The sequence below is a fragment of the Psammomys obesus genome, unplaced genomic scaffold (genome assembly GCF_907164565.1).
Source record: "Psammomys obesus unplaced genomic scaffold, mPsaObe1.curated_primary_1811, whole genome shotgun sequence".
Classification (NCBI taxonomy): domain Eukaryota; kingdom Metazoa; phylum Chordata; class Mammalia; order Rodentia; family Muridae; genus Psammomys; species Psammomys obesus.
Window position 1 is genome coordinate 304,365 of NW_026590681.1, and position 12,202 is coordinate 316,566.

At 40.9% G+C, this 12,202-nt stretch overlaps 1 protein-coding gene across 1 annotated transcript in view; it reads right to left on the reverse strand.

The window, feature by feature from the left end:
• The window catches only part of LOC129677719 (mas-related G-protein coupled receptor member B2-like), a 5,019-nt gene extending 3,898 nt beyond the window's left edge, over positions 1-1,121 (reverse strand). Inside the window, exon 1 of the mRNA XM_055608357.1 lies at positions 1,111-1,121. Coding sequence (XP_055464332.1) covers positions 1,111-1,121 — 11 coding nt within the window. The remainder of the gene's footprint in view (positions 1-1,110) is intronic.
• Positions 1,122-12,202: the final 11,081 nt, after the last annotated feature.

Sequence of the window (12,202 nt, forward strand, 5' to 3'; positions counted from 1 at the left end):
AGAAAGAAAGAAAGAAAGAAAGAAAGAAAGAAAGAAAGAAAGAAGGAGAAGCGCTTCAAAATAATGTCTCCTCACCAAGATACAGTCATTCCAGTCACAGACTCAGAGAATTTGGGAATACCCACACAGATAATGGACAAAAATATTCCTATGAACATGCAGGCATCGATGAAGGATGTCTACTAGGAGGGCTATTTTTGCCAGCTAAATAATTAACTAACAAAAGATTCAAGGATAGGATAGACCATTGGCTTCCATCAGGTGCACGCTAGTAACAAAACTAGGTGCCAATAGCTGGTTTAAATCACCCAGTTGGCATACAAAATATATTTTACAAAACAAAACTAAAAGTGCTAATCTCAAAATGAACTGGTGCAGAAAGTGATTGACAGAGATGGAAGGAATAGTTGAGAGATTTTGGAAGAATAATCAGAGTACATTGTGGCATAAATGAAATTATCAAAAAAAACAAAATTAATATTGAATGCCTGGGGCAGAACACGGGTGTACTTTGCAATCACAGCAACAATCGTTCTTGGGTTCAGATATCTTCTACGTTACAATAGTTGTTAAAACTCCACACTCCATGTTCTTTTCGAAGATTGGAGATGGGTTCAAAATTTCATGTAACTTTCCCTAAATATGTGCATTATTGATAAATTGACTTAATTGTGTTCCTCACAGTCACTCATTTTTAGACCATATGTTGCCTACTGAGGCAGAAATGGACAAAGAAATTGAAACTTTCCATTACAGGAGATACAGGTGACCGATGTACTGACAAAGCTGTGCTTTTAGAGATGGTGCCTTTACCCATATGCTTGTCAAGTTAAGGAGAGTGGCAGAATTCTAACAACGGCAGCACATTTGAATAGTTTGGGGGAGAGGAGAGTGGGGAAGGTACAAGAGAGGACACCACCTTTGTTCACTGGCTTCCAGCAGCCCTGTCTGCCAGCCTATAGTGCTGTCATGAAGGGTACTTTGATGACTCCTGTTTCCACAAAACACATGAGACTCCTGGGGTTCTCCATCTCAAGATGTATTTATAAGGTTATGGACTAAGAAAAATAGAGGATAGATTTGGGGAGAATGTCTCAAAAAGCATCTTACCTTTCCTCCATTCTTCTTATAGGAAGTGGGAAGCTGCTCTGTGGGAAAGAAGAGTCCCCTGAGTCAGTTGTCGATATGAAACACGTCGTAGTACAGGGACTGCAGAGAAACTGGTGCTTGAAGCAGCATAATAAAAAGGGGAAGAAAGAGCTGTGGTTTCCCGCCCTTGGATCTGTACTGAGTGTCACTCCTTTGAGCCATGCTTTTCATGAGACTTTTCTCAATATTTGGCCTGGCCCCAGCTCTCGTTCTGTAATAGAGTACTGTGCATACTAAGTGGCATCTGAAATTCGCTACTGCATTTACTATTTCTAAAATATTTTAAATTGTTTCTCTTCTCATATGACATTTTAACAGATTTTTTTCTACAAAAAGTTGCTCCTTGATCTTGGTCCTCTCAAAGATGTGATCTTTGCAATGCCTTTGCTGGTGCTAACAGTGTGGACAGATTGAAATGAAGTCTTTCATTTTAATGAGACAGAAATTGGAGTAAGTTGAAAGAAAGTCACTGGAAATGGAACATTCATTCTGTGTCTATTTGAAGCTGTGACCTAAGGATCTTGGGCCTTTCCTGCACTGCTTTCAGCATTCTGCAGGAGAGAATATTGGTCAACAGTGAGGACAGTTACAGACTCAAGAGTTAGTGAAGCGCATACAGGAATGAGATGATTCTGGTAAGGTGGTTCTAAGGACACTGATGTCACTTTTACTTAAAAGCCCCTGTCTTCTTTCATGCTCAAAAAGGATGTTTGTTATCTTAACCATTATGAGGTCAGGGACCAAGGAGGAGAAAAGTTAAGGAAATCCTCCAAATTGATAAGGGCATTGTCTCTCAAAATTTATCTGTTTAGCCAAAGCAGAGATTTTATCACTGCAGGATTCCCTGCAGAAGCCAAGCTCGACATTCACTCTTCATGGAAATGTCCTACAAGAACCTGTGGAGAATCAGGTTGAAGGTCTGTCACTGATGATGTGAGGACATAAAGCTGAGAACCAACACAGAAATAGCTGATGATGTTGCATCATCAGAAGGAAAGATAGGTAGACCGCAACAACAACCAAGAATGTACCCAAATCAGCCTAAACCTAGAAGAGTATGGCAAAATGGATGCATGAAGGCAAGCTATGAATGAGGAAGAACAGCAAAATGAGCATAAGCATTACCTAAAGCCTTGTCATGAGTAGCATGACAAAGGCAGGCAAAGCCCAGAGAACTAACAATAAAATAATTTGATAAATGCAATTTATAGTCAACTGTTTTAAGTAGCCAGCAACATTAGGATTTTACAGGATAGCAAGCAGCAGAGAGAGAATCCAGAACATGATAAATGCCAGCTGGCAAATGTTTTAGATGGAATTAGTGAGTGCTATACGGGGTTCAAGAGACAGATAAGCAATCCTCAGTGGTAATGACACTGATCATGCTCAAAACTGTAGTATAAGGAAAGGGGGACACAATTGTGAGGGATCTAGAGATGAAGACATTATGATAGAGAAGGTGAGTCATATCATGACATCAGGGGAGGTGGAAATCAGCACAGAATAGCTTGACATTGTTAGACAAAGATGACATCCTTGCCTATAAAGAAGCCTAATGGCAGAGAACAGTCCATTTCCTACTTTCTCCACCAAGGTATTCAGGTACAGGAAGACCATGTCCAGAATCTCCTTATCTTGAGCTTTCTGTATTTTGACAAAAGTCCTTTAATGATATTGGGATCTCAGCAGTCCCAACACTCTAACCCATGTCCTCAACCATATTATGACCTGAAAGCAGGAAAATAGTCTGAACAGGTTGTATGGGGCAGTTTTCTGGGACTTTGGGCTGATTACTGCTACTGTCCTGGAACAGAGCAGAAAACAAGAAATTTCAGTCACAATACATGGCCACTGCCAGTAACTGGCTAAGTACATCCAAGAGGTAGAAAGATATTATGATGGAGACTTATGAAGACAATGTCACCTCTTGTCATTCCCACTCTGATCCCCAAACAGTTAATGATGTCATCACCCATAATCATGACTGGTTTCCCCTCCCCACCCCCGTGAGAAAGCTAGGTGAGAATGGCCAGGGGTGATAAGACCTCAGGCATTAGTGGGTGAGTGCTATGAGAACAAACTCTAGGAAGAAAGGCTTCAAAAAGACAGCTCATTTAAGTGAGGGGGCAAAGGCTTTTTAAACCTTTGTGGTGAGTGCGGGCTATTGGGGCAGGTGAACCTCATTAGCCAGGGCCAAGGTGCGGAGAATACTCCATCTGCCTCTGGAGGAATTCCAGGTGCTTGCAGACATGACCTTGTATGGAGAGGGCCAGTTTAATCTGGCTGCTAGCTACAGTGTAGGAAAAGGAGGGGAGCAGGGTATGTGCTCTGGACACGCAGAGGGCGAAGAGTAGTCCTAATGCTGCTGATCTCAGAACAAGATTTCTGGGGTTTGGACATGCCTTGACCCCACTCTTGCTCCAGACCATTTCCTCCCCCTCAGTCCACAGCTCCCCAGCCCCACAGCCACTTGCTAAGACAGATATGAGGATGACCATACTTCCCAACTATGAAATGGCAACAGGGACAAGAATACCTTCATTTATTTTCTGTATTGCAGAAGTCTGTTTCTACATGGAGGTTATAGTGAGTAGTCATGAGATCAACAAATGAATAATGAAAGAAAGGAAGTAGAAAAGGGCAGGAAGAAAAAAAGGGAAGGAAAGAAATAATAGAAGGCATTATTATAGTTAAATTTTTAATCAATATTACACAAATATTTTGTTAATAAATTTAGTTCTTTAACAAGTTCATACGTACTTATAATGCCTCTGGTTATGCTTTTCTCCCACCTCTTCTTTTACTCACATACTTGTCAGACTCAGTTTTTTTCTTACAATTAACTTTTCCATATTCATAATATTCTCTCTCTCTCTCTCTCTCTCTCTCTCTCTCTCTCTCGCTGTGTGTGTGTGTGTGTGTGTGTGTGTGTGTGTGTGTGTGTGCATGTCCCAGAGTTAAATCTGGGTCATCTGTGTGACAATGGGTTTGGAACTCTCCATCACTTTCTGGTGAAATACAATGTTTTCCCTTCTTCCAGAATCTGTTATCTGCCAATTTACGAGCAGCAAGTAACAGAGTCCTCTGATCCCCTTCTCTGTACCTAGCTGAGTGTCTCATGGGCCCAACTTGTATAGGCCCAGTGCAAGTAGACAAAAAAGCTGTGAGTTCATAATTGCTTTGATCATGTCATGCTTAGAAGATAGCATTTCACAACTCTGCTATCTTCTGATCTTAAATTATTTCAGCCCCCTCTTTGGTAATATTTCCTGAGCATTAAGGGTGATGGAATAAATGCCTTGTTTAGGGCAGAGCCCTCCACTATCCTTTATTCTGAATACCTTGTACAACCATGCATCTCTGAATTGTCCTGCGTTCACTGCAAAAAGACACATTCCAGGTTAAGCCTTTGTCCAAGTTTGTAAATATAAAATTTGAAGCTGATTTGATACTATGTCAAGAGAGTTAAGAAACACTAGTAGGTCTTACCTATGGTTTAAGGCCTCACCAATCAGAGGTTCTTGATTGAATTTACAGTACTATGCATGGATTTGTTCTTGTGGTTAAAGTCCCAAATCCAATCAGGGAGCATGTTACTCTCTTTTTTTTTTTTTTTTATTTTATTTTTCTTTTTAGTTACATTTTGTTAACTCTGTGTCCCAGCTGTATCCCGCTCCCTCATTCCCTCCCCAACCCCACACTCCCTCCCTGGTCTCCTCCCTGCCCCTTTCCAAGTCCCCTGATAGGGGAGGACCTCCTCCCCTTTCATCTGACCCTGTTTTATCAGGTATCTTCAGGGCTGGCTGCAAAGTCCTCCTCTGTGGCCTAACAGACTGCTCCTCCCCTGGGGTGGGGGTCAAACAGCCTGCCCTTGAGATCCTATTAGAAATAGTCCGTGTTCCCCTTACTTTGGAAAACTACTTGGTTACTGAGCTACCACAGGCCACATCCGAGCAGAAGTTCTAGGTTATATCCATAGATGGTCCTTGGATGAGTGTCAGTCTCAGAAAAGACCCTGTGCCCAGATATATTTGGTCCTTGTGGAGCTCCTATCCTTTCCATATCATACTAACTTCCCTTCTTTCATATGATTCCCTGCACTCTGCCGAGGGTTTGGTTATGAGTCTTAGTGTCTGCTTTGAAACACTGCTAGGTAGAGTCTTTCAGGTGCCTTTTGTGATAGACTCCTGTCATAAGTTCAATGCACATCCCATTTGTCTTTCTAAATGAGGATTAATCACCTTCCCCTGTGTCCACTTTCTTGATTATCTTCTTTAGGTGTGTAGATTCTATTATGTTTATCATATCTTGTAGGTCTATATAAGCGAGTATATACCAAGTTTGTCTTTCTCCTTCTGGGATACTTCACTCAGAATGATCTTTTCTAGATCCCACCACCTGCCTGCAAATTTCATGATTTCCTCCTTTTTGATTGCTGAGTAGTATTCCATTGTGTAAAAATACCACAATTTCTGTATCCATTCCTCCGTTGATGGACATCTGGGTTGTTTCCAAGTTCTGGCTATTACAAATAAAGCTGCTATGAACATGGTTGAACAAATGTCCTTGTTGTGTACTTGAGCAAATTTTGGGTATATACCTAGGAGTGGTATAGCTGGGTCTTGAGGTAGCACTACTCCTAGTTGTCTGAGAAAGCGCCAGATTGACTTCCAGAGTGGTTGAACCAGTTTACATTCCCACCAGCAATGGAGGAGGGTTCCCTTTTCTCCACAACCTCTCCAGCATGTGCTATCACTTGAGTTTTTGATCTTGGCCATTCTGATGGGTGTAAGGTGAAATCTCAGGGTCGTTTTGATTTGCATTTCCCTAATGGCTAATGAGGTTGAGCATTTCTTTAAGTGTTTCTCTGCCATTCGATGTTCCTCTTTCGAGAATTCTCTGTTTAGCTCTGTTCCCCATTTTTTAAGTGGATTACTTGGTTTGTTGCTTTTCTGCTTCTTTAGTTCTTTATATATACTTGATATTAGCCCTCTGTCAGATAAAGGGTTGGTGAAGATTCTTTCCCAATCTGTAGGCTGTCTATTTGTTTTGATGACAGTGTCTTTTGCTTTACAGAAGCTTTTCAGTTTCATGAGGTCCCATTTATTGATTGTTGCTCTTAGAGCCTGTGCTGTTGGTGTTCTGTTCAGGAAGTTGTCTCCTGTGCCAATGAATTCTAGGCTGTTTCCCACTTTTTTTTCCAGCTGATTTAGAGTATCTGGTTTTATGTTGAGGTCCTTGATCCACTTGGACTTTAGTTTTGTGCAGGGTGATAGATATGGATCTATTTTCATTTTTCTGCATGTAGACATCCAGTTGGTCCAGCACCATTTGTTGAAGATGCTGTCTTTTTTCCATTGAATGGATTTGGCTTCTTTGTCAAATATTGAGAATTCATAGGTGTGTGGGTTTATTTCTGGGTCTTCTATGCGATTCCATTGATCCTCCTTTCTGTTTCTATGCCAATACCATGCAGTTTTTATTACTGTTGCCCTGTAGTACAGCTTGAGATCGGGAATGGAGATACCTCCAGATGATCTGTTGTTGTACAGGATCGTTTTGGAGATTCTGGGTTTTTTGTTTCTCCATATGAAGCTGAGAATCTTTTTTTCAAGGTCTGTAAAGAATTGAGTTGGTATTTTGATGGGAATTGCATTGAATCTGTAGATTGCTTTTGGCAGGATGGCCATTTTCACAATGTTAATCCTACCAATCCATGAGCACGGGAGATCTTTCCATCTTCTGAGATCTTCTTCAATTTCTTTCTTCAAAGACTTGAAGTTTTTCTCAAATAGGTCTTTCACTTGCTTGGTTAGAGTCACACCAAGGTACTTTATGTTGTTAGTGGCTATTGTGAAGGGTGTTGTTTCCCTAATTTCTTTCTCAGCCTTTTTGTCTTTGGTATACAAGAGGGCCTCTGATTTTTTTGAGTTGATTTTGTATCCTGCCACTTTGCTGAAGGTGTTTATCAGCTGAAGAAGTTCTCTGGTTGAATCTTTGGGGTCGCTCATGTATACTATCATATCATCTGCAAATAGTGACACTTTGACCTCTTCCTTTCCGATTTGTATCCCCTTGATCTCCTTTAGTTGTCTTATTGCTCTGGCTAGGACTTCAAGTACAATGTTAAAGAGATATGGAGAGAGTGGGCAGCCTTGTCTTGTCCCTGATTTCAGTGGGATTGATTTAAGTTTCTCTCCATTGAGTTTGATGTTGGCTATAGGCTTGCTGTATATTGCCTTTACTATCTTTAGGTATGTGCCTTGTATCCCTGATCTCTCCAAGACTTTAAACATAAATGGGTGCTGGACTTTGTCAAATGCTTTTTCAGCATCTAAGGAGATGATCATGTGGTTTTTCTCCTTCATTTTGTTTATGTGGTGGATTACATTGATGGATTTCCGTATGTTGAACCACCCTTGCATTCCTGGGATGAAGCCTACTTGGTCATGGTGGATGATATCTTTGATGTGTTCTTGGATTCGGTTTGCAAGTATTTTATTGAGTATTTTTGCATCAATGTTCATAAGAGAGATAGGTCTGAAGTTCTCTTTTTTTGTTGGATCTTTGTGTGGTTTAGGTATCAAAGTGACTGTGGCTTCATAGAATGAGTTTGGTAGTGTTCCTTCTGTTTCTATTTTATGGAATAGTTTGAGGAGAATTGGTGTTAGTACTTCTTTGAAGGTCTTGTAGAATTCTGCGCTGAAGCCATCTGGTCCAGGGCTTTTTTTGGAGGGGAGACTGTTAATGACTGCTTCTATTTCCTTGGGAGATATAGGACTATTCAGTCTTTCTACCTGATCTTGACTTAATTTTGGTAGATGGAATCTGTCAAGAAAGTTATCCATTTCATTTAGATTTTCAAATTTTGTGCCATATAGGCTTTTGTAGTATGACCTAATAATCGTTTGGATTTCCTCAGTGTCTGTAGTTATGTCCCCATTTTCCTTTCTGATTTTGCTGATTTGTATGGTTTCTCTCTGCTTTTTAGTTAGTTTGGCTAAGGGTTTGTCTATCTTGTTGATTTTCTCAAAGAACCAGCTTTTTGTTTCATTGATTCTTTGGATAATTTTATTTGTTTCTAATTGATTGATTTCTGCCCTTAGTTTGATTATTTCCAGCCGTCTGCTCCTCTTGGGTGTATCTGCTTCTTTTTTTTCTAGGTTTTTCAGTTGGGCCATTAAGTTGTTTGTATGTGATGTTACAGATTTCTTCTTGTAGGCACTTAGTGCTATAAATTTTCCTCTGAGCACTGCTTTCAATGTGTCCCATAAATTTGGGTATGTTGTGCCTTCATTTTCATTGAATTCTAGAAAGTCTTTAATTTCTTTCTTTATTTCTTCCTTGACCCAGCTGTCATTGAGTAGTAAGTTGTTCCGTTTCCATGTGCGTGTCGGCTTTTTGTTGTTTCTGTTGTTGTTGATGTCCAGCTTTAGTCCATGGTGGTCAGATAGTATACAAGGGATTATTTCAATCCTTTTGTATCTGTTGAGGCTTGCTTTGTGACCAACTATATGGTCTATTTTGGAGAAGGTTCCATGCGGTGCTGAAAAGAAGGTGTACTCTTTTGAGTTTGGGTGAAAAGATCTGTAGACATCTATTAGGTCCATTTGATTTAGGGATTCTGTGAGTGCTTTCATTTCCCTATTTGGTGTCTGTCTGGTTGATCTGTCCCTTGATGAGAGTGGGGTGTTGAAGTCTCCCACTATTAAGGTATTAGGATCAATGTATGATTTAAGCTTTAATATTGTTTCATTTACGAATGTAGGTGCTCTTGTATTTGGGGCATAGATATTCAAAATTGTGATGTCCTCTTGTTGGATTTTTCCTTTGATGAGAATATAGTGGCCCTCCTTATCTTTTTTGATTAACTTCGGATGAAAGTCTATTTTATTAGATATTAGGATGGCTACTCCAGCTTGTTTTCTGGAACCATTTGCTTGAAAAACATTTTTCCAGCCCTTTACTCTGAGGTAGTGTTTATCTTTGTTGCATAGGTGTGTTTCTTGGATGCAACAGAATGTTGGGTCCTGTTTCCGTAACCATTCTGTTAGCCTGTGTCTTTTTATTGGTGAGTTGAGTCCATTAATATTGATAGATAATATTGACCAATGCGTGTTAGTTCCTTGTGTAATGGAGTCGATGATCTTACCTTGTTTCATTGCTTGTTTTCTTTTCATTTTTGTTGGGACATTATCTGTATGCCCTGTTTTCTTGGGTGAATTCGTTTTCGTTGGATTGGAGTTTTCCTTCTAGTATCTTCTGTAGGGTTGGTTTGCTGTATAGATATTGCGTAAATTTAGTTTTGTCATGGAATATTTTGTTTTCTCCATCTATGTTGATTGAAAGCTTTGCAGGGTATAGTAGTCTGGGTTGACATTTGTGATCTCTTAGAGTCTCCATGATGCTTGCCCAGGCCCTTCTGGCTTTCATAGTTTCTGATGAGAAGTCTGGTGTGATTCTGATAGGTCTACCTTCATATGTTACTTGGCCTTTTTCCCTTGCTGCTTTTAATATCTTTTCTTTGTTCTGTAGATTTAGTGTTTTGACTATGATGTGACGTGATGTGTTTCTTTTCTGGTCTAGTCTATTTGGTGTTCTGTAGGCCTCTTGTATATTTATGGACATCTCTTTCTTTAAGTTGGGAAAATTTTCTTCTATGATTTTCTTGAAAATATTTTCTGGACCTTGGAGCCTGGAGTCTTCTTTTTCATCAATTCCTATTATTCTTAGATTTTGTCTTTTCATAGCATCCTTGATTTCTTGGATATTTTGTGATTGGAATTTTTCTGATTTTACTTTTTCTTTGAGAGAAGTATCAATTTCTGCAAGTGTGTCTTCAGCTCCAGAGATTCTCTCTTCCATCTCTTGTATTCTGTTGGTGATGCTTACTTTTGTGGTTCCTGATCTTTTCTCCAAGTTCTCCAGCTCAAGAGTTTTCTCACTTTGTGTTTTCTTTATTGATTCTAATTCTGTTTTCATGCCTTGCACCATTTCTTTTATGTGTTTGAATTTGGATTCCTGTCTCTCTACGATGGACTCTATTTCTTTGTTCATTTCCTTTTTGTATGCCACTAATTTCTTCTCTACTTGTGCCTCTATTTGTTTGGCTATGTTTGCCTGTGTTTCTTTAAGGGTTTTGTCTATTTCTTCTTTCTTTACCTCCAATTGACTGGCCATCTCTTTGAAAGATTTGTTCATTTCCTCCTTATGAGCCTCAAATAATTGAGCAAGCATGGCTTTAAGGTCATTTTCCTGTGCTTCTGATGAATTGGAATATCCATCGATTTTGGGGTTTGCTGGTGAAGTCATGATGTCCTGATTTATGTTGGAAATGTTCTTTCGCCTACCCCTGGCCATTGGCTTATCTGAGACCTTCCCTGTTTGTTTTTGGATTCAGCCGATCAGACTGGTACTGTCTCTCTCTCGAGTCTGGAGAATTCTTCAGGAAGTTGAGAGAGGTCCCGTGTCCTTAGCGTATGCTGAGGACTAGCTGTACCTGTGGGAGGAAAGTACGCAGGCGCAAACAGAGGCAAATGCAAGCGTGCGTGCGTGTGTGTGTATATGTGTGTGTGTGTGTGTAAGTGGGTGTGGGTGTGGGCGTGTGTCTCGAGGGACAGAGTGATGGCTAATGTTGAACCCTTGAGTGTGTGGGAGGGGCTCTGCAATGTATATGTCGCAGGCGCTAGTGATGATCGCAGCGCAATTTCTGGCATTAACTGCCTTAACTCCTCAATTAGACCCACAGAGCAGGAACTTCAATGTTCCAAGTGCCCCTCTGTTTCCCAAAGTGGGTATATGGGTGGGAGGGGGTTCGATGCCTGGCTTCTGTTTTAGCAGGACCCAGGATCAGTGGAGCTGCAGATTCTCAATGGTTCACTCACTTACAGGCAGGTCACTTGGCAGAGAACGGGGTATCTGGGCTCTCTGCTCTCTGGTTTGGCCCTGCTTCTTTGATGTGCTCCGCCAGTTCCGTGCTGTTGTCACTGCCAGGTTATGAGGTCTTGCTGCAGCTGGAGATTTCAGGGTGGTCACGTCAGTGGGAATCGGGGTAACCAGCCTTTCTGTTCTCTGGTTTGGCCCTGGTTAGTCTTAAACTGGAGGGCTGATGTGCCCTGCCAGCTCAGTGCTGCTCCGCCGCCAGGTTAGAAAGTCCCGCTGTAACTGGAGACTGGGTTGCTAGTCCAGATGCTTTCTGGGAAGTCCTGGGGTCTCTTCACTGTGCTCTCCAAGCTTCGGAGGCCCAGCGCCTGGTGTGTCTAGCTTGTATGGCGTTTCTGTCTGGTTTTGGTGAGTATATAGCGTATTCTCTGTCACTGTGGGATTGGGCGGGCCGTACCGTCAGTGATCGCGATCCTGCGGAGCTAGTATGGCGTCTAGCAGACTCGGGCCCTGGGCCATGTTACTCTCATAAAGGTCATGCCAATATTGCATGTGCAGGCACATCTTGCCTGGCACTTTGGGAGTGTTATTCGTAGAGTGCAAAGCAGAATAAGAAAGCACTGATGATTCTATCAGTGGAAACTTCTAGTTAGTTGTGAAGAGCTCCTTGTGCTTGCCAATATTATTGCTAACATCATTCATGACATGGCTCCCAAACATGGGGGTGCAGTAGATGGTGCTACTGAAAATCTAAGGTAATATTTTATGAATGTGTTCAGTAATCCTGTAGTTCTGGCACTATTGAGAAGCTTGGAGCAAATGTAAAGAAGACAATGCAGCTGATGATGGAAAGTGAGGCAAGGCAATGTTGGGGGTAGTTCTTAACTGATTATCTCTGTAGTCTCATTATTAAATGACCCATTACATTCCCCGGGTAAAGAGTGCTATTTTGCTCCCAATTTAAATATTAGAGAAAAAGAATTTGTGGAAGAAGTGAGTAGAAAGAGAAAATGGACTTAGTATGATGAGCAAGATTGGGGGTGATAAGATAGATGCTTATGTGAATTTCAGCCTGGGAAAGAGTAATGAGTCATTTAAGTGTATATATGAGAAATGGACTAAGTTCTTGTTGAGCCCATTGATGTAACTGCTGTTAGTATTTTCATTTTAC